The sequence below is a fragment of the Saccoglossus kowalevskii genome, chromosome 16, assembly GCF_978046115.1.
Source record: "Saccoglossus kowalevskii chromosome 16, keSacKowa6.1, whole genome shotgun sequence".
Taxonomy (NCBI): Eukaryota; Metazoa; Hemichordata; class Enteropneusta; family Harrimaniidae; genus Saccoglossus; species Saccoglossus kowalevskii.
This window is the reverse complement of record NC_140656.1, coordinates 11,095,302-11,123,098: the sequence shown is the minus strand read 5'-3', so window position 1 is coordinate 11,123,098 and position 27,797 is coordinate 11,095,302. Positions and strand designations below refer to the sequence as shown.

The window sequence follows — 27,797 nt, the reverse complement described above, 5'->3', positions numbered from 1 at the left end:
AAACTAATTTCTTCAATAGTAATCATATAGAATGGTAGTACCAATGAAATACTCTGTATCTCGATTATATAGTTAGTACTACAAACGTGCAGTGAACTATGGTACGTAAATTCTGGATATAAACTAATTTCTTCAATAGTAATCATATAGAATGGTAGTACCAATGAAATACTCTGTATCTCGATTATATAGTTAGTACTACAAACGTGCAGCGAACTATGGTACGTAAATTCTGGATATAAACTAATTTCTTCAATAGTAATCATATAGAATGGTAGTACCAATGAAATACTCTGTATCTCGATTATATAGTTAGTGCAACAAATAAGGTCAATGAATAATTACAGTCAATATAAACTAATAGTACATATGGTATACAAAATACGTAAGAAAAATAATAGTAGCTAGTATAAAAAACTCGTGACTATTATAAATTGCGAATACTAGTAAACACTTCCTCCGTTTCCATCCAGAATATTACCATCCGTCAATAATACTGAAAACATATGTTCATTCTACATGTAGGAAATGGCTTCATTGTCAGTATACTCGGGGAGCATTTGATAACTGCAATCAGATCTGTTGCTGTCATCCAATTCATCTGTAAATAAAATATATACATACATAGCCATTGCACTGCACATCAATGTGTCTCTCTCTATTGAGGTGCGATCAATCGCAACGTTTTCATTAAGACCTCTGAATAATGAAGTCAATTTATACTTAGCGTCATTCTCCCTTGCAGAGTCTTCGAGCTTATGACCTGACCTAGGGAGCCACAGAGAATGACTTAGCGTACGATGTGCTTTGCCGAAACATCCAATTACAATGCTACTTCCAATGCTCATCTGCGTCCGTGGAAAATAATTGAATAATTTATTAATGTAAATCGACTGATATTAATATTTGTGATTTGTTATGTAGCTTATTTATTGAATAATGCTCACCCCTAGCAGTGTTATCGCCGAACAGTTCCAAATATGACGGAGTGTCTTCGGCACCTCTTGGGGACATGTAGTCGTCGTCATCAAGACTTGGTTCTGAAAAAAGAAAACACCTGCGTGATCACTTATACACATGCTGGTATTATTAGCTCATGCAGGCCGCCTAAATGTATGTCAATGCACAACTAAGACTGTGCCTAGTTGGCGACCCATCCGAACATAAAGGCTAATCAGAAAGCAGCTTGTTTATTGACACTTGTTTTGTTTTGTTTTGTTTTGTTTTGTTTTGTTTTGTTTTGTTTTGTTTTGTGTTTGTTTTGTTTTGTGTTTGTTTTGTTTTGTGTTTGTTTTGTGTTTGTTTTGTGTTTGTTTTGTTTTGTTTTGTTTTGTTGTTTTGTTGTTTTGTTGTTTTGTTTTGTTTTGTTTCGTTTCGTTTCGTTTCGTTTCGTTTTGTTTTGTTTTGTTTTGTTTTGTTTTGTTTTGTTTTGTTTTGTTTTGTTTTGTTTTGTTTGCGTACGTATTTATGTGCAAATATGTTTACAAATATATTTGCCAGATCAAACTAAAAAGTTAAAAGTTAAATGATATGTTCGTGTACACAAACGTACAGGTACAGGTACACAAACGTCAAATAGAAAAATATATATGATAAATATGTATTAATGGTGCTTATTGAGAATGTACTTACTACTGTCGTCCACTAGTTCTAGATATAAGTTGTCATCGCAGTTATCGGCCACTGGTACGAGGTAATCATCGACTTCAAGAATTGGATCTAAAATAGTTGGTGATAGTTTTGATTACCACGTGGAATGGGACAGATTGAGGAAGCACGTTCTCATACTAGATATTCATCATTTTATTCTGGTTCTGTCTATCCCACTATGTGACCAATTCTTGCCTAAATTGCACATTCCAAATAATATTCATACTGGTGTTTTAAGTAAATCTGTATGCTGTATTTTTGCACAAATAAATAAGTGCTACTAACAAATCTACACATGCATCGAGTTGTTTGTAATGTTTGTAATGCTTTTTCATTTTTTCAATTTAGATTTAAGCGTCATTTCGAGTTGTTCCCTTTGGTCAATATGGCGCATAATCTCTTACTATGTGTTATGTGTGTGAACGTAATTATATTTACAGTAAAAAACATAATACTGACCTAATACTGGCTGTTGGATTACGTCATCTGTTGAAAACTCCAAATAACTAGGATCATGATTGGTCGGCAATAGGTAACCATCATTGTCTCTAGTACCATCTAATTTCAACAACAAAAAACAAACAATTGCGTTAATGCTCATTTCAGTTGTATAATTGAATGTATTCTGTGATGATAAGTGTAAGGTAGTTGACATTATTACTATTCATATCTACATTGAATTTGATATGTACACGCAAAATATATTCATATTTGCGAGTTTAAGAAACTATTGCACTAATAGACATCGATGGGAAAACAAACACCATGCATTACCTGACGTTTCGCGTGATTCCTCGTCAGTTATCAAATCCAAATACGCAGGAATTTCTACCCCGGGGGACATATAGTCTGCTTTCCCTGCTGATTTAAAATTAAAACAAAAATTAAATTTATATCGCAGTATTATAAAACATATTTTATATATTATTACATACTATAATACAGTCAGTCTTTATTTATTTCTGTACACACGGTCGCCATATCAGCGGAATACAAGTAAACACATGCGCCATCAAACGTACCTGTTTGATCAAAATGCATCCCAGCATACCTATCGGTGTAGATGTTTCCAGGTAGTTCGCTAACAATAAAGTACATATTAATAATGTATACGTGGCATGGAAAGTCCGCATTATTGCATTTATTAACATCGTTATGACAAGGTGAATGTGATACACTGTACAACGACTTTCAAGTTGAAAAACGTTACATCAAGTGCGTCGCGCCTTCTTGGACGTATTCAACAAATTACATTGTTAATCTATATAATATTTCAACTTGTGCTGCATGGCGACTCGACGCTTTAATAAAACACATTAATGATTCTGTAACAATGCATTACAAGACAATGTATAACCATTGTCAAGGAATTCCAAAATATAAAGCCACCAAGACATACTTCCACCTTATGTGTATGGGGTCTGGTTACCGCATGACCAAGCACACAACAGATCTGAACTTCAATATTTTCTAGGGTGACTCACAATGTAGAAGTGAGTGTTATAAGTAATTATTATATAATATATAGAAGATAATATTTGGTAATTGTAGTCCTAAATAACTATTAAAAATAGCTAGACGTTTCGAGCAATGGCTCACATTTTCTTCCATGCTATCGATAAAGAGCCATTGCTCGAAACGTCTAGCTATTTTTAATAGTTATTTAGGACTACGATTACCAAATATTATCTTCTATATATCATATTTATCAGTCCGAGCAGCGTTTATTTATTTATAATTAGTATATAGACCCGTTCGTACATAAATGCAAGGCACACGTTAAAATAAATTTTATAAACATTTATTATGCACGGAGATGCGTAACATACGTAAAATATCCAATGTTAGCACTTTATATATGTCTAATAATGACGTCCGCTACGCGGGTCATATAAACCTACTCACCGAACTGGTATTGTCATGTCACTCATTGAAAACTTGAAGTTGCTGCACTCGATCGAGCTCTTATTACGAGGAGGTAATGTCGGTTTGTCTATTTCATATTTTAAGTCCTAAAATGTTTGAGACACTATTGTCACTAACGAAACATTGTCAACGAGGATATAAACTGATATAACACTGATAATGCATGCAAAATTTGCAAAAGCAAAATATTTAACATAGCAAACAGACGAGTGCTTGTGGATCTCACCCAGGCTGTTCAACTTAAAAGTTACCAAATTTAAAGCATTAATTCATTGTAAACCCACCTGTAAAGACTTTTTTCTAGACCTACAAAACAATTGTATAGAAACATGAATATATGCGTATGTGTGAACGGTTGTCTGTTCAGTGCGATGTTAGATTACATTTCCATTAAATTATAAATACAATACACTACATTACGATTACGATACAATACATCTGCGACAAGATATCAAAGGTAACTGCATAAATGACGAAACTGTGTGACGTTTTCGATATTTTTCTTGACCTGGCCTCGTAGTATATATGTAACTTGTATTCGACATTATTTGAATTATTAATTACATTTATTCATTCAGAACCAGTTCAGTGACGTATTTACTGACTCAGTTCTAATATATGTGAACTGCTCGACAATTGTTAAAATACAAGTGGTCTATGTGAAAGCATACGGCGCTGAGTAAACCAGTAGCAATAACAGGTTATGACATACCTTTGGCAGCAAACCATTGTCAGAAGTAGGATAACGATGAGAACCGAAATTGCAACCACCAACATGTATGTGAAAACTATGTTGCATTCAGAATTTGCTGAAATGACAGTACGATTGGTCATATTCAACAATCCTACAAACTTGGTTATTATGTACGAAACGTGACCACATGCCAGAGAGACTAGCTTATCAATAGTTACCATACATGGCATGATTGGTTTGATATGGGATCGGAGTTAGTTAATTCTGCGTTTCAAAAAAGATAACCAACTGTTTGTAGCCATTATACGATTTTACTACTTTTGTAAAGTACATACAATTAATTTAGACGCAAATTATTGTCTGGTGTAACTGTTAAACAGTCAGCGTGATTCTTGTCGTCTACCAACATAGTTTATACATGAAGGCAGTCTAATTACATCAGATAATGAGAAAGAAGAAGAAATGGCGATGCAACAATTAGTTTATTCGTCAAAATATAAATGAATTCTGTTCTTACCCTCATTTGGTACCTGCGTTACTGGTTCTACTACACCTTTGTAGACACTTATCACGACTGGAACCGTGCTTTATGTCCCGATTACACATGGAAGACACATTAAAACCACACGTTAACATCACAGCGATCGAAGTGGAACAATAAATTACTTATTGTCATTAAAGTAAGAACATAATGTGAATTGTCTGAGGATATTTAATAACATATTAAAAAAACAGATACCTCGATTTCGGTTTTTCTGCATGATCAGAAGCAATGGCGGTCAAATTATACCAAATCGTCTTTTCATCTAACGAGTAGTGAGTTGTTATTATCCCGGTGACTTTGCCAATGCTGAAAATATTCTGTGAACGAGGTTAACACGCAGATGATGTCATTACGAATTTTGGGTTACAAATCGCAGACGAGGATAGCCATGCCCCACGCGTCACTCGAATGTTAGATTCATAGTCCCCAATTCGGATAACGTATTTTATGTGGCAGCAACGATTGAATATGAATCTGATGACGTAATGGATTTTTATCACGTATCAACGTGGAGCAATTAAGTAACACTGTAGCTACAAGAGAATGTTACGCAAAATGTAAAATTCTTACTCTTTCATTTCCGGCACGCGCAAGGTCATATGTCACCATGCCATCAAATCCACTGTCATCATCAGTGGCCGTGATATTCAGTTCAGTCAGGTTTGAACCACTGGGCAACGTATGCGGAACTTGAGTGCTATAAAAACCTTGTTGTGAGGGAGGACAATAATTTACACAGTTAAAATTAGTGATAGTCAAATGGTACATGCAGTGTCTTTATTACAAACAAATTACTTTTTCGAAAAATATTAGGAAAGCATACTTACCCTGAGAAAAAACTGGAGCATGAATGTTCGGGTCATTGTACTCGACATTTACAAGAACGTTGCCATATCCATGAAACATGCCATCATTGACCTCGACTACTAACTGTAACAAAATATTAAGTACATTTTGGACAACTTGAATATAGACGGACGGACAGACATTATACAAGGTATTGAATCGTACTTGCCTGATACTCTTTGGAACGATCATACGTAAAAGTAGCTTTTGTGATAATAATTCCAGTTGAACTATTTATACTGAAATAATATTTAAATTTATCTAATGTTGGATCCAAGGAATAAAACATTTCTCCAATTATGTCAGGGTCTGTGGCATTGACATTCACAACAAACGTGCCTATCGGTGAATCCTGAAAGAAATGTACATAAATGACGCCGACCAATCACTTTTATATCAATGAATGTATATTTCCAATAAACATATGGTGTGTATGAACTGGTTTTAACTGTTTCTCCTTGATTTTGTGAAAAATTAAAATTGTCGGTCGAATTTTGTTTAAATGTATTTTGCATATACAAAATAGTCGTTTTGTTGGTCATAAAACAGACTAGCCAAAATTATTTATGTTTTCTATGACAGAGCTATTTATTTATTTATTTATTTATTTATTTATTTATTTATTTATTTATTTATTTATTTATTTATTTATTAGTTAATTAATTTATTTATTTATTTATTTATTTACTCTTCATATTGTGCAATATAGCAAAAATGCCTGTATTTTATTTTGGTTTTGTCCTTTTTAAAATAAACAATAAACTCTTCCTTCAGTACTAGATTGGTTACTAAATTCACCTGGTGAATTCAATACTACAGCGCATTAGTCACGAAAACCATTAATTGCTGCTTTGCAACTACATTTGTAGTTATTTTTACATAGGTGACATTCATGTTACAAGGAAGAATACAGTTGATACCATGAGAATATCGCAAACCATGCACGAAAGCAGTACGGCGATCGTTACGACCCCGCCTTGCCTGAGTGCATACTTTGTGGTTTTCTCGTACATTACATAGACTCCTACACAATTCTAAACAATTTAAACTCATCCTCTACCGCTGTTCACCCTAGTAGAATTGGACGAAATAAAACAAATCTCAGATTCGGTAAATCACGAACTAACAAAATCTTTTTGGCAGGAGACAACTGCAACACATTAACAGCAATAACATTGGAATTGAGCACGAGATTGTCTACTTACGTGAAGAATAGTAGTATTCATATCTTCTTCTATAGTTGGCGAGTTATCGTTGACATCCAATAATAAGATATCCACAGTAGCATTGTCTGATTTTTGTGGTAATCCACCGTCATATGCAATAATTACTAGATTAACTAGAGTTTCAATCTCCCTGTCAATCGTACCATTTGTCTGTATTATTCCAGTGCTTTCGTCGATTACGAAAAATTCTGAAAGAAGTCGTTGTAGTAGTTAGAAACAGAATTGTGTCGCTGTTTAAACAAGTAAACAAAAACATGTAAAAATTATGCACTTGTAAGTTCCGATTTGCTGCTTTACAACTTTGTTTTGTTTCAGTCAATAGCACAGAGTGTTTTATTTTTGTTTTGTTTTTGTTTGTTTTTTCGAAAAGGGGAAGCATTCTATCACTATCAAATACAACTCCTTGACTTGCCGTTGTGATTGCCGTCGGCAATTTTAAAGTACACTGTTCCAGATGGATTTAAGCAGATTGTGTTATTGCAATCCTGGTCCTTTGCAGTTACTGTAACAACCGATGTTCCGCTGGCAACATTTTCCTTGACTGCAACCGTGTAATTGGATGGCTCAAATACAGGAGCATGTGCATTAGTCTCTCTTACTGTGATAATAACCTGTGAACAAATTGACGATAAATAATGAATATTTTGATGAAAAAAACATCCCATTGTATGTGTATGTTAATTTGTTCATATGTGAGCTATTCCGGCATTGTAACAAAGAAATAGTATTCTCTAATAACACTGGTGGCAATGCATTAAATTTTGAAGGCAGAATAAATTGTAATACTGGCATCGTTCCTAGGCGTCAATTGAGAGATGTCTGATGAACATCACGTTCATAGTAACGACGATTTCACAGCTCACACATTTGCGGTAGGTTAGTTGTCAATTACATGATTGGGCACGTCAGTATAAACTTACCTCTGTCACGTTCGATAGCACTGGTTCCCCACTATCAGAAGCGTTCACGCCAAGGGTGAGTATTTTATGATTCTCCTTAGGTAATTCATTCGATATGGTGATTACCCCAGTAATGTTATCGATTGCGAACAATAGCGATTCGTCTAAAATATTAATAGATATATGATCATTTCATTTCAAAATTTATTTCAACTGTAAGTTTCATCTAACATTAGATATAAATGGCGCCATCTAGCGATGAAATTGATTATGTGCTGTAAATGAATGCAAGGGACAATGTTGTTTTGATCTGTAGTCAATGAAAGGTACTGTTACTAGAGGGCGCTACTCTAACAATCGCCATTTAAACATCATAGGAGCGTTTCGTCACTAGAGGGCGCGAGCGATTGAAATCCACAGACACACCATAATCACTCGATTGTTCGTTACTGAAATGTAGATGTCAAAATTACACGTACCTGTGAATAAATATGTTATTCTGGCGTTTTCTCCCGAATCAAAGTCGCTGGCGTTGACTTTATATATTGTCGTGCCCACTTTAACAGTATTCACTACTTCGGTCTCGTAAGGTTCTCCCATGAAATACGGAGTGTTGTCATTGACGTCTATTACCGCAATAAATACTGCAGTGGTACTATTCAAGGGTGGTGTTCCAGAGTCTTCAGCCTGCACTACCAAAGTATAGTTTTTCACTTCCTCGTAATCTATATTAGCATTCGCTGTTGTCATTATATCACCAGAATCCCCTGTGAACGAGTGCTCGAGATATGACTAATAATTATAGTATTGATTCATGATTGGATTACTATAGTGTATTTACGCGTGTAAATTTGATACAACCTGCCGGGCCTGGTTCCCGAAAACTTACTTCAAAGGAAAGTAATACCTTCGTATATTTGAATAATAAACTAAATTGTCCGAAGACTGATTTAAATACGATGACAAATATTCGCATGAATACGTGAATATGTTTCACTAAATTCTTATTTTCGACACCCGCGCAGTCTGTATGGTTGATAAATAATTGATTGATTGAGCGATTGATGCGGGTAAACCGGTTTTAGCACTGATTTAATTTACTCTGATAATATATACGTTCATAACATACTAAAATTTTAATTAATATTGTAGTAGAACGTATCAACTCACTGTCCACTTCAAAATTGTCATATGCCCCGGAAACCAGAGAGTAGTGGACTATTTTATTCTCCCCTTCGTCCTTGTCGGTGGCGTAGACAGTTACAATGGCAGTGTCGTCTCGATTGTTTTCTTCAACCGAGCCGCTGTACGTAGACTGGTTGAACTGTGGAGCATTGTCATTGACGTCACTGACCGTTATGTACACACATGTGGTGCCACTCAATGCCTCACTGCCCATGTCCTCTGCCTTCAGTAAAAAAAAACACGATTCTCTTTACTTTATCGTATATGCAAATAATTTAATCTCAAACAATGACACACAGAATGAAAGTAATATAGTCACTGAATATGAATGTAGAATAAAGCTAGCAGCAATTAGACACTATTTGCATATACCACGTACCATCACAGTTAAGTAATACGTGTTGATAGTTTCTCTGTCTATTACTCCAACACTATATATATTACCAGTGGTTTTGTTTATTTTGAAGTGACCTATAAAAAACAAAAAGAATGACACTTACATATCAGCAATAACATATTGTTAAATAATAACATAACATATATCCTTCGATTGAGGGACGACATATTTATTCAAGTTGAAAACGAATCCCGTGGCATAAAGGCATAATTTTACGTTCACTCGGCAGCAGCGCTAAAACCAATGAAACAGAGGCACATGTTCAATCGACAGCAGCACTGAATTCAACAATATACGGTAAATCCTTAAGGCGAAAACACAGTCAACAGCAAACCTTCAACGACATAAGGACATACGTTCACTCGACAGCAGCGCTAAATCTAATGGCATATGCTCAATCAACAGCAGCGCTACGGCTTCTGAGCTGTCACTCCGATCCACAACTCTACAATAAGACACTAGTAGTTCATGCTTACCACGATCTCCGGATACTATACTGTACAGTATCTCAGCGTTGGTTCCGGTGTCACCGTCGCTTGCACTCACATTCAGTATCCAGGCGTGGTTGTCGGTATAATCTCCTTCATCAATGTAATTTTCGTCATATTTGGAAAGTTCGAACATCGGGGCATTGTCATTGATGTCCATGACGTTCACCATAACCTTTGATCCAATGAGATTATTACACATGTAAAACTCAGCACTGAACACAAGTCATGTATGTCATTTATTTTATATATTAGTGGTGAAGTTTGTTTTACAAGGGTGTTGCACGTGATATCTGACCATGTTGTTCGAAACTTAATACCATGTCTATGTGTTTCTAAAAAAAGCAGTTCAGTTGATCATTTACTAATGGAAGCAAGAAGTCTCAAAATACTGAAACTGGTTAAAAAAAACACACAAATAAACAAGAATTGGTGTTATACAATAAAATATTACTCACTGGCACGTAAGCATTGTGCTTACTAGTAATCGTATCTTTTGCAGTTACTGTGAATGAATACCAATCTGTCGTTTCTCTGTCAAGCTTGGTACTTGTTACAATGTCACCCTACATAAAAATAGACACAGTGAAAAAAGTAGCATTATGATGTTACTGTGAACTGCCAAAAGAATATAAATTGGAAAAACGTAGTCGCTGCCGCATAAAGTATATGCCGAGATTCAACCATTATTTGTATACTAGTCGTAGTCATACGACTAAGTGGTCTGGTTATACGTTTATTCCAGTTATACCACTCTATACCCTTTAGCATGCCATGTTATCGTAAACGAACAGTTTACTCATACGCAGACACTTTTCTAGTTGCAAACTCTAAGTTTTACTGCGAATTCAAGTTAAATAAATAAGAATAAAAGAGAGAAAAAATACGATGTGCTATAATTTAATAACAATGAAATACACTTGTTATCACGCCTTAAAAAGAATCTATTAATTTCGATGTTTACAATATTACTTTACGAACATAACCTGATAGAATCTACTTTTGTCATAAACCATTGTAAATGCGAGATATGTTTTGAGAATTGCAATTGACAGTGCAGTATTGTGTTTTTCTGCTCTAGATGCACTTGCTCGTAGCTTATTCCTAATAATTTATACTTACAGTGGAACTGTTGATGCGAAAATCTGCAACCGGATTAAAAAACTCGTATTCCACTACATGGTTTCCTATGACGGCAACTGTGGTGACGTACACCGGAGGTACCTCTTCCTCGTTAACACTGCCCTCGTATTGAGACTCCTCAAACTTCAACGTTCCATTTTCATCGAAATATATTTCCACCAGGACAGGCGCAAAGTTCGTGTTTAGTTCGTGTCCGTTGTCACTAGCAACAGTGGAGAATATTACATCACAATTTTCTAGCGAAGACTCGCATACTTCGTTAACATCCAGATCTTTTGCAAGGAACACGTTTCCGTTAAGTTCATCAATGGTGAATAGGGAGTTCTTATCGTTAGTTATATTGTACGATACAAGACCATTATCACCATCATCTGCATCAGAGGCAGTTACAGATATTACGAATTTGTTTTTCTTGCTGTTGGATTGAATATTACTATTATATGGGGTATTTAAAAACTGTGGTACATTGTCGTTGATGTCTGTTATACAGATAGAAACGGACATCGTGGAACTGAGTGGTGGTTCGCCGCAATCTGTGGCAGTCACTGAAATTATAAAATATTGTTATTATATATATTTGCAAAACGTGTGAGGTATATGGTCGGAGTGGACGGCAAAATGGCTCTTTTCTGGGGTATTATATTGTATCGTATACAATCATGACAATTTAGATGTCTGTCTACAAGTTGGGAAAGATTTAAGTGAATTCTCATTCATCGTAAACAAAGGGGTTGTTTTAAATGGAAACGTATGTATACGTAGTATACTATGAGCGGGCTATTCAAAACAACGTGACCATTTCATTGAGAAATCCCCGGGATAGCGAGGCCGCGATTTCAGGTATTCATGCTGGGTTGTTCGACGCTCAGACACAGCACAATTTTCATATCGTGAGTACTATCGCTAATGCAGCATACTGAAAAAATAAAATTAACCTTGGTAGAATGAATCAATTACCGTTTCCGGCCAATTTGCGTAATTAGCAAGATTGTACATAATATATCATTATACATCTGTCACCATAACGCCATAAGTTACAGCGTGTCGTATTGCGGTATTTTACGGGGTATTCTAATCCTACCATATAAGGAAATGCGAATTCCGAATATGGAATGATTACGCGCGTAAACGCCCTCTAGTAATAAAAACAAACACGGCTGCCACCAGGGTTTGACCCGACTCCACACAAAGAAGTTCGCTGATTCTGTTCGAAACTTTTTTGATTTCGGCATTCCCTTTATTTATCCTTGGTATGGAAAGATGTATAATAATAAGGTTATTACGAGGATACGTCAAAGTATGCACTCAGACAGTATGCCGTCGCAACGACCTCCGCTGCGCGTCGGTCAATAATTTCGCTGTACTGTCTTCGTTCATACTTTGAGGTATCTTCATAGTAATTATAATACAGTATTATTTAATAATTTAGAAAAAATAATGTCGCTGTGAAAACCACTTAGGCGGCAATAATTGTACAACGCCTTGGGACGAGACATGGTCCGATAAATAAAAGCACTGATGGTGGTTTTTTTAGCTATAATGACTCTAAACATAAACCTAATTTAGTATAAAACATCCTACACTGGAATAGTTTAGACCCTTTTAATAAATTTGATCAAAGGTTACTTGACAATGTCGTTCGTTTTAGTGATGCGAACGTGAAAACGTGAGTTCTTGTACCACACAGGATTGTAATTTACGTTTTCCAATGCAAGCCCGGCTTATTTTTTTTTTTGGTTGAATTTTAATTTTAATCATAAGCTTTTGAAAATAGGTGGGTGAATTATAATTTATATTTTCCACTCTTTTCACTTGCGTTTCTCTGTTGTTCAGCAAAGTTCAAATAATAATTATATGCTTTATATTTGTAGAGCACCGACATCGTAAGTATGGTTCCAATACGGTATTGTTTGTCAGTCTGTCAAAGAAATGTGCGTGTTTTTTTGGTATACCGACCACCGTGACAAAAAAGCACCTATCCCACAACGACTTTGTTCGTAATGTAATAAAGTGAAATGTCAAATACCATTGAAAGTGTATTCTTGTACATCTTCGTAATCCAGTCTACTGGTTGTCGTTATATCCCCTGCAATTCAAGTAAGTTATAGTTCAGAAAACATTAACACTAAATATCAGTATAGTCTCATACTAGCTCAGCTTATAATTCATGGATTGAAATGAAAAAAATAAAGAAATTATTCATTTTGCAATAAATTATACTCATATTTTAGAATTATATTTATATTTTAGTAAAGAGTGGCCATTTCTTTGGTTTTAAAATATTAGTTTACGTAGTGAAGAAGAGACGGCATATCTCAAATTATTTGTTTTTGACACAGGGAAAAAAGATTAATTATCGTGACTACTTTTTCTGATCCTGATTTGTTTACGATAAACAAAAGTGACAAAATATATTATATTTACATCCCCACTTCACAAATAAGTAAAACATCACTTCTAGAACAAGCTAAAATGTTATACTAATTGGTAGATACCCCGTTAATTCGTTCACGCTCATTTTATTTTGAGATTAAGTACTTAAGACCTTCAAGGACTTCTAGAGTACGAACTTGGCCTGGTGTAAACAGTTTTCAAATCTACCTCAATTTAGGAGGCGAGCTTAAAATCATGTTCTGCAGGTAATTTCTCATTACTCATCCACAATCTCAACATTTGACGGTGTATATATTCGACAAGACATGGCACCTCACAAGTTTGCAAAGCGCGAATACACAAATAAACACTACCGCTCGTTGAGAAATGAGATGCATCTTTTAATCACCCTATTCATATGAACAAATCGACGATGAAGAAATATGTTAGCATTTGAAATATGTCATGTTATATATAACCAGAAAGCTGAATATCAAAGCTTAGCAAATATTTGTTTTTTGTTCTGTACGCTTATTCCTATTCGTCTTTTTAAGATTCCGAAAAATGTAGAGACACATGTGATGGGTTTTTGAAAGTTCCAAAAACAATTAAAGAAAGGTTTTGAATGAATTTTGTCTAAGTGTCCAGAAAGTAAGCAGAACTATTTGCATTTGTATTATCAACCTCATTTTTGCAAGATTGCCAATGGTCTTAACAAATATAGAATTATCTCAGATTTTATATATATATATTAATTGTGTCGAAACAGAATAAATAGAAGGATACTTTTTGCATGTCTTATTAAAGTGCCTAAAAAGGTGAGCCCCATGTCATATGTCCTTTAACTATTTGTTTCCACTCAACCTGTATCCTTATCAATCGTGAAGGATTCTGTGTCCGATATACTGTACTGCACTGCACCGTTTTCTCCTTCGTCGTCATCTGTAGCCGTGACGCTAAGTACTGTGGTACCGATGGCAACTTCTTCTGCTTGTTCTTCGCAGGGCTCCACTGGGGAAAACGTGGGTGTATTGTCATTAATGTCAGTAAGGTGTATGTCGACCCTTGTGTAGTTTATAAGTTCAGGACTGCCAACGTCACTTGCTGAGACGTTCAGTACATAGCGTGGTTTCAATTCGCGGTCGAGCTCACTCTCCACGGTCAGTTCCCCGCTATTGCGACCAATATTGAATTTCCCGTCATCGCCGAAAACTATGGTGTACGCCACAGCGTTAACGCTTATGTCTTCATCTGTGGTACTAATAACGACGATAACGTGTCCTATGGTTGTGTTTTCCGGTATTTCATAGTCATACTCATCCTGTGTAAACTGCGGATAATTATCATTCACGTCACATAATACAACAGTTAACGGAACACTCGTCTTAAGACTTAGATCATCTACACCATCTCGATCAGACACTATCACTTCCAAATTATAACGATCTCGTTCTTCACGATCTAAGTCTAAAACTGATTCATCATCAGTTGTTGTGATGACACCTGTTTTGTTATCTATTTTAAACTGTTCATGACCATCACCAGATAGAGTGTAGACCGTTGAAGCATTTAATCCATAGTCATAATCTACTGATGATATTGGTGTGTCCTGTTATTGAAGATATATATATAATGTTTACATTAATTGCAGTAAAAACTGTCCGGGTTAGAGACAATGCTATACTCTGCATTTGTGCCATTAGCTGTTAAATATAGGATAATGTACGAGTATGAGTGCAACTCGAGGGCAACATGCACTAATGATGTTTAAAATCCACACGATTGCACGGCCTAGAATATATTATTCGGCATACATCAGAGGCGAATACATTGCGTTCGTACGAATCCCCTTAAATCTGAGGATTTGAATATTTTGTTTCTTTTGTTCTCGTTTACATTCTAGACCCGCCCCTTGACAACCACACCTAGAGTTTATACTAACCAATCACGTTCGAATGATTGTTTCGGTGTCAATTTTATACGTGTTTGGGCTTTGTTGCAATTTTTCACATATATTCACCATAGTACATGTTAATTTGTTGCAGGTGGTCGAGATTCACTGCGTTATTGTCTGATGAATGGTTATGGTTATTGCAATGTGAACGTGACACGGTACGAGACGATGAGATTGTAACACTGGGAAATGAAGTGTTGGGGCAGAAAATTGAAACTTATCAGCAATGCATATGACGACAGTTTCGTTAGTGATGAGAGCAAATAATCATCACGACCTAGCTTCAGTAGTACGCCAAGTGAATAATATCGAGTGTGCGTTGATGTATGTTCTGAGTGCAAGGAGAATAACTATATATATATGTATAGCTTCTGTGTATCAGCCCCAATCGAATCAATAAAAAGTGAATGATGCAATCTTACCAGCACTACTTTCACGCCCGGGTCACTGTTTTCGTTTATCCATCCGTCGTATTGACTTGCGGCAAAAATCGGAGAGTTGTCATTTTCATCCGAAACGCCTATGTAAAGTTCTGCAACTACCTGTAAAGTGAAAGTGTACCACATTCAATTGGTGTTAGACGCCGAAGCGAATGGTAAGTCGATGAGAACAACTGTTAACTGTTAACTGTTGGCAACATGTGTCATACTACTCAAGCATTAGAAATAAATCTGCAGCGCCCTCTAGAAACGAAGCTATTCTTTGACGTGAACGGGTGAAAGGGAACACAAGACCGGTGTCACAGCGTCAATAATGTTTAACCATTCAAATAAAAAAATGCTACAATCACTAGATTTGATTTGATCGATTCACGCCATTTTGACGTCACTGAGATCTTCGTCGCTAGAAGGCGTGGTTTATTGGAAACATGTCTCCGACGACATTATATTACCTGTCTGAAACACTACACTTCATCACAAATATTTCAAAATTGACTTATTTTTTTAAAACATTTTCCACTCGGTAGTTTTCGCCAACATAAAACAATTGAATAATCTAACTAAACAGGTTATGAAGGTATGTTGTCACGGAAAAAAGTATTCAAGATGTTGTGTTGAATGTTTCACATTATCTCACTCACCGGATATTTTAAACACTTGCTTGAGTCGTCATAATATACACGAACAGAATATTGGTACCTTGACCTCATTTCTCTATCAAGTGGTTTGGTTGTTGTCACGATTCCCTTGTGATCAAGTGTAGTAGAATATTCGGTGAACATTATAGTTTGGCCATTGAGACCGTTGTTGCAAAAAGTGAAGTTCATTCATAAAATTTGTTCAATCGCCCAGATTTCGTACTATCCCATGTTTTTAATCGTTTTATATTAACATAGAAATCGCAAGGTTGCAAATAAATATTCAAAAAAGTATAATTTGGTGCAAAAAGCCATTATTTGATATACAATAATAATAACGAAAATGTACATTGCGCGAATGATTATGCAATTTAACAATGTTGCATTCTGTAACCAAGTATGCCCAAGTATTAACTATTTCGGCGTCATGACAACAAATATTGAATATGACTTACCGAACTAGCATCGATATGAAAGTCGGTGACGGTGTGCTCAACGAACCCATAATTGATATCGTACGATTCGTATTCTCCAGCGGAGACGGTTGTAACATATGTACCATTCGGTTGATTTTCTGACACGTTCACGTAGATGTATGATCTGTTAGTTGGGGGCAATGGTTCACTCAGTGCAAGTTCAACTGACGCGTTGTTACTGCCCTTATTATGTTGGCCATCTTCGGCGAGTATCACTATGACAACAATGTCATTGGTTACCGTCACGCCTGCTGCGACCATCTTCTCAACGTCCAGTTCCTGTGAGCTTCGTAGCATGTTGCGATCCATGTAGAAAAATAGTTCTTCTACTCCGTAAACGCTGAAATCAATCGCACCGTTGATTCCATCATCGGCATCAGATGCATTTATGGGTGTCAGCAGAGTGTCCGCCAGTGAGTGTTCCAGTACATTTGCACGGTAAAATTGCGGCATGAAAACGGGATAGTTATCATTGATATCCAACACATCCACGTGAACGGGAACTAACTTTTCCATACTGTTTTGCGATATTTGGACCGTAAATGTGATGGTCTCGTTCGACTCTCTGTCAATGTCACTACCGACAGTGACAATATTACCGTTACTGTCGATATAAAACAGGTTACTTGCATAGTCTTCGACGATACTGTAAGTGGGGTCAGTGAACCATTGCGCCTCTTCTGATATATTTCCTATCGTAACATTAGGAGAATGCTCTTGTACTTCGAATGAGTACCAGTTAGTGCCGCACCATGTTGCGTTAGTAACGCATGGCGCTGTCGGTTCACCTGTATAGTATGAGTGAGAATGATTGCATAAAAGACTGCACTGACACTTCATATTTACAATCCTGCAAAGTGGTAAATAAATAATTTCGACGATTGTCACTTACCTGCTAACTGGGTATATTTCACTGTGACATTAATTGTTGTATTACTTGCGAGTTGAGGATAACCATTGTCCATAGCAACCACCAAAAACTGCAGAGAATCATCATCATCCAGCAATCCATTCTCCATCAGTTCATCGTAGTTCACCAATCCAGTCAAACTGACCACTCCTTTATAGTCAACCCTGAACAAGTCTGTGGTATTCTCTGTTATGTGGTATGATATCTCACCATTAATTGTACTATCGTTGTCGTAGGCATGGGTGACGACGATAGGGTAGTCTGCAGGTAACCCACTGAATACTAATGTGTCATACTGGCCTTGACTGAATACTGGTGCGTTGTCATTGACATCAGTAACACTAATATGCACAGTTGCTGAAGACACCAGTCCAGGGGAACCGCCATCTGTCGCATGTACTTAATGACAAAATTGATTGATTGATTGATTGATTAATTGATTCATTCATTCATTAATCCCTTCACTGATTACTATTAAATACACATTATATTTAAACTCACCTACAATCTCATGGTTAGTGTCCTCAGAATTTTCAAAATCAAACATTCTGTAAGTACGTATTTCTCCTTTTTGTGTGAGCATACAATAAACATACAGGAAAATTATTAATTAGTATACGTGGTTTAAAATTAGTACAATAATATGCAAGTAATAATATAAGAATATTACAGTACAGGGATAGATATCACAGAAGTACATGTCATGATATTGTTCATCAATCTGTTGCTTTCGTTATTCAATTATATTTCAGAGTACTGAGTCATGTGAAACCACTGCACTGTACGCATGGCAGTATAATGAAAACTCCCTTGAACAAACAATCCCTTGCACGGGCTTTTACGGATACATTATTGGATTATATTATTTAACTGGTAAAACAACTTACCCGTATTTGAGTCTATAACAAAATCCGTGCTATTAATGGAATACGTGATTTCCGCATTATGTCCCTGGTCAATGTCTTCCGCACTCACATTCAAAACATGAGTGTAGATCTCGGAGGACTCATTTATCCACGCCATGTAGTAATCAGAACTAAAGACTGGGCCATTATCATTAATATCTAGTATATCTATAGTGACTACTGTGTACGATTCTAATATTGGATTTCCAGTGTCATAAGCTGAAATGTTTATGACGTATGATGATATAGATTCACGATCCAAGATTCCAGATACGTACAAGACACCGGAGCGTTTATTGATACTGAAGTCACCATGACTCCCACCAATAATCGAATATAATACCCGACCATTTAATCCGGCATCGTTATCATCGGCCTGGACCTTACTCAAATTTGTATTTAATTCAACGTTTTCATATATATCGATGGGCAGGGGTTGTTCATCATAGAAGACTGGTTCGTTGTCGTTGATGTCAGTTACAATAATAAAAATGGGCACAGTTGTGTTCAGATTTTGAGCATCTCCGTTTCTGTCAGCGGCAGTGACAAATAAATGATATTCGTCAGTAACCTCACGATCTAAGCCTTGTGGAAGCTCGTCGGTTGTTGTGATAACACCAGTTTCTGGGTCGATTTCAAATTGGTCACTTCCTTCACCGGATAACGAGTAACGAATATCGGCGTTGTAGCCAATGTCAAGGTCCGTTGTGCTGATTTGAGGAATCTGTGAAACAATGCCCCAGATTAGGCTGATTCATTATCACATTAACCGCTGTACGGATTCAGTTTAGTTTAAACATGTTTTAGATCATGACAATTGATTTGTTTATAGTGAAGTCACTGAAAACAAAACAGAAATTCTTACCATGGATACAATTTGAGCAGATGACGTGTTCTCACGTACGTATCCAGTCGACGTGTTATGCGTAAACACGGGATAATGATCATTGTCGTCAAGTACTCTAATGAGCAGCTCTTCAGCAACCTAAATGTTATATAGGATATACGGAAAATGTATGTGTTTAAGTACCTATGCAAGACACGAGCGTCCCGGATCATATAGATACAGGTACTTTCTGTAATTTCAAGGGTAATTTTTTTAAATGTGTGTTAATGTGTTTTTGCAATATAGCTAAAATGAATAGTAGGCCTTCAAAATTTGCGGACATTTCCCCCATGTTATTCGCAGAGCGTAGAGTCTAAGTTGAGACAGAAGGTCGTCAGTCAACGTCAGTATATGTGTATATATATTTGGAATAACACTAAACAGGCAACATAGCCAGTGTACCTGTGAACCTGTCATTTTACTTGAATCATAAATTGTTGTTGGATCAGTTGTTGTGCGTGATACCCCACGCATACGCATACGCATATGTGCATTTTTTGCGACACCGAGGGGGGGGGGGGGTAATCCAAGTCTGACCTGGTACCCATGCTGAAGTATAACTTTTCAACAAAACCTCTAAACACGTACTTATTTTTGTAAAATTATACCCTTTTCAAGTGCAGAAACATAAAATAGATCACCTATATACATACTAAAATCATTCTGTTTTCAAGTTGGAGGTAAGATGAATTCATGAGATTCCATTTTTCACACTTTATTACTATACACGCGTATACGCATCAAATAACTAAATAACACCCCATTTACGCGTGTTTTTTACTTCAGCCTGCGTACCATATTTTATTCAGAGAGCCCCCCCCCCCGGGGGGGCTTACGACAGTGTCGTTTGAAATACACAAAAGCACTAATATGTGCACACAATTACATCAACTACCACATTCAAATTCACATAAGTACAGTAAATATCTTACCGGGTTTGCCAAGCATTTTGTACTATCAGTCAGATACCCAACTACGGCATAATGATATACATCCCTGTCTTCTCTATCGAGTATTGTTGCCGTGGTAACATTCCCCTGAAAATAGAAACGAAATGTAATGGTTTCCACGTAACGAGTTACTTGCCAACCAACGAACTATCGCCATCAACGTTTTGACTGGAGTGACAACAAAATATATACTTGAAATTAAGCATAACTATACAAATAACAAGTAAATACAATTCAGAATTTAGTTCGAATAAATTTAACAAAAATGCGAGTTTATATAGAATTCTCTAATTAACATTTTTACATAAACAATTATTGTATATAGTGAATGATATAAACCAATTACTCACCGTGTATTGGTCAATGTCAATGTCATCTACTTTAGCAGCAAACTCGTATAAGATATCATACCCTTCTGGAACTGTTGTAATCGACTTTAACGTTGTGATATAAGTGCCACTAGGCTCATTTTCTTTTACAGCAGCGTTTTGATAACTCACATTACCGAAACCCGCTTCGACCGCTCTCGTAATCTTCAAAAACAGAGATGTTTTATACAACGACATTTTATACCTCTCAATATGCTTTTTTCTGATAAGCCGGCTGTGACGTTACAATGGTGTCAATTCTTGTAAGCATTGGCTTTGAAATACCTCTGTATCCGTTTATGTAGGCGTTTGCCGTTTAGAATCTAAAATGTCTATAAAGGACATTTTCGACGGACGATCACAGAACAAAAACAAAGTAAATGCGGTAAACGGTGTCACATCCATTTACGGCACTGAAGTGCGTCGTCGCTTGAGGGCGCGCAAATTATGAGAATGCTGTATTAACTAACTGCATTTCAATTTCTTGTTTGGCTTTGGAAAAACAACCGGTTTAATTTGAGTGAATCTAGACCTTATGAATAATAATAATAATAGAAGCATGTACCTTGATTTCTACGTAGGCATCTTCTGTAGCGCGTTGTCCGTCGTGGTTCAATGCCTCTATTGTCACGGTTATTGTATCATTTATAGCTGCCTCCGTCTCTCTGTACTGCTGCATCTCGTCTAGTACAATCTGCATTGTGCTCATCAACGCATTGTCCATCATTTCAAAGTGATTATGAAATGGTGGTGTGACGTTATATTTTACACGCCCGTTCAAATCGGTGTCGGCATCCACAGCAGACACCACTAACATGGTAGACCCCTCGACTGTTCCGTCAATGACTTCAGTGGCATATGTAGTTTGTAACCACACCGGTACGTTATCGTTAACATCGAGTACATTCACGTGTACTGGTACGTATTTGTATAAATATTCCCCAGACATGTTTACTGTGAATGTGTAATGATTAACTATTTCTCGATCTAACTCAACTAGTGTCCAAATCGTACCGATCTCGTCGACAAAGAATACATCGGATGCATCATCTTCTACGATTTCGAATTTAACAGATATGTCGTAATGTGCTTCATTGCCAATATATCCAACGGGGTCGGAGTCGTTAACAGGCACGTTCTCAAAATAATCGAAAACGTACCAATGACTACCACAGTAGAAATCCTCGCCACCATAATAGTAGTCTACGTAATAAACAATGGAAAGAAAACAATTGAAACATGCATTCAGACAATTATTGCTTTAAAACTTGTTATGTTATTGATTGCTCACTGATTATTGTGATAAATTCATGGTAGCAAAATTAAAATTAGTTGGCATGGCAACAAAAGATTATAGCACCGAAGCTTGCCTGCAATGAAGATCGTTGTGTTTAATCACCAAATCAAACATATTTTTCCTTGTTATGATCACACAATTATTTTAGTTTAAAAGCTACAAATAAATTGGATTTCTAGGTTTTGTTGCATATGACGTCTCATAACCTGCACAATACATACAGAAGACAGTGACATGTTTGTTGCGGATCAGTCAACGTATGAAGATAACTTTAACTGAATTAGTAGACAACCTGTTGGTCGAGAGTCACGTGGTATTTTGTCATAGTAAATCACACTATCTGATGTGTTTTTTATAGCCACTCGTACTAGATTTCATTTGACATCCGCAAAATCCTGCAAAACTTTGCCATCATTTTGTTGTTTGTGCACGAGATGGTGACATGCGCCTCGTAGCTCAGATTTGAGCTAGCCTACAAGTCGCTAACAGACTCGGACAGAATGTGACATACAAATGAAACGCGCAAAGCTTGCTAGGTAACGTGCATAGATAGCATAGTATTTCACAACCTCATATACTTTTAGGATGGCATTAAATGTTGTCATATTGCATATGATTTAACCATATTTATATAATTATTGACACTAAGACCATATGTTGTTTACAAATATTATAATAGGCTTGTTTACAAATAATTCTAAATAATGGTAAAAAACAAAAAAATATTACTATAAACTCAGCTATAAATACTTACATATTTTACAGCACACAATATAAATATGTTTGTATAATATTAAATAAACAATTGGCCATTATACAACTTATACCATTGGTAAATGTTTTAATACCATAAGTGTGTGTTTTTATGTTTTGGTATTAACGATCGACTAATACAAATAAAGTGATTGCTAAGTGCGTTTTATCTATTTCGTTTAAGCAATTTAAGCTTATATAGCGGTCACATGAACCATGCGATTACAGCCACAATTAAATGCATAAACCAAGCGGCATCCTGTCACCCATATAGATATAGTTGTTTACCAAATAGAGTTTGATGGCCGAAGCCATATTGCTAATTTCATTGGAAAAGTACCTTTGTTTATGATATAATTTAATTTGTTATGGTGAATCTTGTTTAAAAATCAAAAAAATAGTTCAAACATTCAATTTTCCAAGTACTGTCTAAATTGACCCTTTTCTGAGTTACAAAAATAAAACTAAATAAATAAAATAAAAAATAAATAGATTTTCATAATGCTGACCATTTGTAATCACTCATACACACACATAGTGAACTTTATGTTGATTACCATTGAACCGGGTAGTTTGCTCAGTTGTAGGTATATTCGTGTACCTAGGCGGCCAGGTGGTCGACGTTGTAGATTGAGTCGTGTCCCAAGGTAGTGGGGTCACAGTGGTTGACGTCATTTCCTGTGAATTTCCAGCATTAGTATTGTCTTCTGATGTTGATGTTGACTTGCCTAGTGATAAAACCACATTGAAATCAATAGGGTGGCAATAGCATTTTTACGTTGTTGATGGATACTTGTTGTCTGCATGGATGCCACTGCGATTTAAAACACAAATTATGAAAAAAGAGACATTAAATGGAATGCGGAGGAATGAATGTTAGGTTCTCTGACGTTTGTTCTCAGTATAAGTTCGACTACGCCATGAACGTGGTGAAAATATTTGGTATTCCTGAAGGGCAAACTCATAGTACCACATGTCAATCTTCGGGGCTCATGGTAAATTACATCACTCATGGAGACTAGATCCAGACTCGAGCCACAAACAACCCAACACGCCTTCTAGTGGTGTCAGAAATTAGAAAACACAATACCCATGAAAACATCGACATGACCAAGGGCTTGCATGACGCCCAATAAACTGATTTCAGTTGTTTCATCAAAGAACAGCTTGTGTACAGGTGACTCCAATCACAAAATATTAGAAGGTCATCAACCAACCTGTAGTTCCAACTCAACTTCAACACATGAAGATTGGTCATTAATCTATTTAATCTTATTGACTCCGGGAGCATTTACAGAAACAAGAACTTGTGGTGCAAAGATTGCAGTAGCCTAAATAAGCTTTGAAAGAGGGATAAAATGTTGATTAGAGTTTACATCAATGATAATGACTGGTCCAGAAATGGAGTCTTACATCGGATGCCCTAACTGAAAAAAAAAACATTACTAGTTGGTGCTGCCTTAAAATTATGACGCGATGATGATAAAGGGACACGTGATGATGTTGGATGTGGTGACATTGGTTTTGTGCCATTAACCTTACTTAGTGTGCCCATTATTTCCATTGGCCTGTGATGATTCAATGTATAAGAGAAAGAGTACTCATCTGTGAGTGGCATAATTACCGGGAGTGTATTGAACTGGTGTGTATGGACTTCTCGTTCTCCAAAAAATGCAATACACTTTTCCAAGTTTGTGATGATGGTAAAACTGACCAGTAACTAGATAACGAAGAAAATACTAGACACCCCAATGGTATTGAGAAGTTCACCTCACCCTACCATCCACGGGGGTTTCGATTGCAAATAATTCAACTGCACACTGTTGAACAAGACACAGCAAGATTGGAACATATGTGTAACCCTTTTCCGTGAATACATTTTTTCAAAATACGGCATTTTCACCACACTTTTTTCATGTGGGTAACCTGTGTGAGTGTTATTTATATAATGAAGCCATCAACCAGATACTGGCCAAGTAAGTGAACTTAAATGTCAACATCAATATTGCCTACAAATGGAAACCCTTACAGATTGCTGAGTATATCCATTCCTGATTTTTGGAATTTGCTTGACCAAATCTTAATTTAGCGATGAAGGCAAAGAAGGGAGTGCCACTTACCGTGAGCGAAGAAGAACATAGTTCTGTGATGAAGGATACATGAAGGTGAGTCCATGACCCCCCCCCCAAATTAGGGAGCTGCCTGGACCAGAAAATTTGAAATGAAGATGCTAGCATGGTCAGATTTGTTTGACATTGTGAGTTGTGAATGATGATCAGTAGTTCAAAAAACGTCTTTCCTGCTGTAGGTAGGCAGCCTTGGTCTTCACTGTTGTGTTCCCATGTCTAAGGACGATTTGTCCCTACCAGAAACTGGGTTCCTTTATCATACCAACAAACCATTCGTTTGTATGTAAGTGGATATATTTTAGATCCAAAATTACTTGTTCTGCACTCAATTTTTGAGAGTATAAACAATGTTGTAGAGCAGGAGAGTGTGTAGAACAGGTTAAGCCATACGTGCATGTTTTCTGTGTTGGTGTGAGTGAGAGAACTGTGGTGTACATGTTAGCATCCCACGTGTGTGATAATTGTAAACTTAGCTTTAACCAGAATGCCTTTGACAGAAATTCTTAGCTCTACAATACTGGAGCATTTGGTTTTGTCTCCAACTTATGTTCATTACGGAAAATCATGCACACTTGCCGATCGTTAATTAGCCGTGTGGTTATTTCAAATGAAATGAACACTATCAAGTCGCATAGTAACCTACAGGCTTCGAAAAGATGGGCGAGAATGTTGGTAAAAAGAGTTAAAGAGAGGATCGTACTAATGACTACCTATTATTAGCATTAATATATATGTGGAATTATACTGAAATGTACAGTTGAGACGATTGTTTTGATTAAAATATTTTTCTGCTCCCAAATTGTGCTGGTCATCACTTCAACAGCGCCCTCTGTGCAGTGGCTATAAAGGTTGCCCGCACTGACTAGATACATATTTTAAGTCTAAAGTGTACGTCAACAAATTCCGCACCCTCTGCTGTATATATATATACACGTATAAAGACGCGTGCGATTCATGTTTACCTGTGACTATCGATGTATCAGTTGATAAGTCTGTAGTGTTCATCATATCATACTCGCTAAATGTGTAATCAATTATCTGGTCGTAGAAGCTCGTAGAAGACGTCGATGACGTGAATGACGTCATAGCTGCTGATGAAAAATGACATACACATACATTATTTTAAAACGCCGTGTCAGGATTGCGAATGTTTCTTCAACAGTCGTCCAACCTCGCCGTGTTCGATATGAATGGGTCGCATGCGTCTTATATAACGCGTGTACATTATACGAAATTCCAGACGATCACGGCGATTTTATAACATGCAGTTGTCGACCTGGATTAGATATTGAATATTCACATACGTGGATTTTATTCGTGACCATCGATGAAAGAAAGGAAAGGCAGACTTACCTGTCACCCATAACGCGAAGTGAAGTACAATTAAAAAGATAGCCATAATTTTTGGAATTGCTGATTGTCAAGAACTTGGAAATCAAATTTAATATGACAAATAGCCGTGGAAATCACTTGTATGTATGCACTGAAGACAATAGAACAACGACAAATAAGACAATGAGGGCAGTATGATTAAGGCAATGGATCTAACATATTCCACGGTTCAGTATGATGTATACATGACTGTCGATGTCGAATATTTGAAAATATAGTAATAGTTTAAATAAGGCGGAAGGGTGTGAAGTTTTCCAATATCCCTTGGTGGCACATGCGTAAAAACACCCTATTGAGCACCTTGCAGTTGATGTAAAGCACAGTGTGTAATCTTCATTCAATTACACTGGTACTCGCGCTTGTTCACTTTGATTTTTTGTTCATTTCTTTGAGCTTTGTACGTGACTGACATACATAGATTATATTCAACTGCATTTTATAAATATTATATGCCGTACACATATTCCATTTTGAAACAGTACACAGAAAAAGCCACTTATAGAACTGAAACCAAATCATCTACTTTTGACTCTTTGTGTCAGTATATTCATTCAAATATGTATTGAACAGAGCGCATGCGCGTTCGCGTTTGATACGTTTAACCTTATAGCGCGAGTGAAATAGCCACCAACACATTTATGATATTGGTTACTGTTGCCCTGAAATTGACATTTATATAAAGAAAAATAAATTTATTAAATAATAAATTATCTTGAAAAAAAAAATATTAGCAAGACTCCTTCAGGCTTCCTGACTGTTTCCAGTCGTCATTTCCAAAAATGGCAAATCTATCTATGGATTCACCCCTCCCTTATTAAGATGCTATTTCGTGCATATTGTGTACACATACGTGTTTATGATTTATACAGTTTACAGTGGTCTGCAGAGATCGGGGGATTGAAATATTGAGCTTGGTAATGGTGGAGTCTGCTCAGGGGCCGGTAATATCTGGTTATATGGCCATTCCTTTTTTACGAAAACTTTTCTACCAGTTTTCTTGTGCAATTTAGCCCTTTTAATGCTGTTCAAACATATCGTGATTTGTTATGTCCTGTCATCGTTATAATTATAATGAGATTCATAAAGCTACTTCAGGTAATTACAAAAGAAATCAAATGCAGGGAGAAAAATGCTGAAAGCAGCTGGGAACATATGTTAGACACCTGTGCTTCGAGAACAAATGATTGAAGCAGCAACTCCTGGAATTAACTTGCAAATAGAAAGATAGATCAATAGATCACCACATATGTTAAACGTGTCGAAGTCAATTTTATCAAATGATGTACAATTCATCGAATTTTGACTATATTGTTATCCTCGGGGTGGAC

At 36.4% G+C, this 27,797-nt stretch overlaps 1 protein-coding gene across 1 annotated transcript; it reads right to left on the bottom strand.

The window, feature by feature from the left end:
- Positions 1-515: 515 nt before the first annotated feature.
- Positions 516-26,476, bottom strand: LOC100370144 (protocadherin Fat 4-like). Its single transcript, XM_085490858.1, has 32 exons — positions 26,431-26,476; positions 26,040-26,165; positions 23,506-23,676; positions 21,464-22,101; positions 20,881-21,063; positions 20,513-20,617; positions 19,560-19,679; positions 18,677-19,418; positions 17,772-18,188; positions 16,859-17,667; positions 15,748-15,867; positions 14,236-14,980; positions 13,025-13,084; positions 10,978-11,543; positions 10,314-10,421; positions 9,724-10,030; positions 9,350-9,441; positions 8,956-9,193; positions 8,265-8,552; positions 7,807-7,949; positions 7,299-7,497; positions 6,866-7,074; positions 5,830-6,012; positions 5,642-5,744; positions 5,385-5,521; positions 3,556-3,662; positions 2,673-2,731; positions 2,425-2,508; positions 2,110-2,208; positions 1,633-1,719; positions 948-1,040; positions 516-601 (listed from the first exon to the last, which is right to left on the bottom strand). The coding sequence occupies exons 1-32, from the start codon at positions 26,474-26,476 to the stop codon at positions 516-518; spliced, it is 7,470 nt and encodes a 2,489-aa protein (XP_085346984.1).
- Between the last annotated feature and the right edge of the window lie 1,321 nt (positions 26,477-27,797).

Excerpts from the sequence above, each read along its gene's own strand:
- LOC100370144 (XM_085490858.1), bottom strand. The coding sequence starts at position 26,476 with ATGGCTATCTTTTTAATTGTACTTCACTTCGCGTTATGGGTGACAG. Across the intron at positions 14,981-15,747 it reads CGGGCGTGAAAGTAGTGCTG|GACACACCAATATCATCAGT; the intron begins GTAAGATTGCAT and ends CTTCAATAACAG. Across the intron at positions 5,522-5,641 it reads TGCTCCAGTTTTTTCTCAGG|GTTTTTATAGCACTCAAGTT; the intron begins GTAAGTATGCTT and ends CCTCACAACAAG.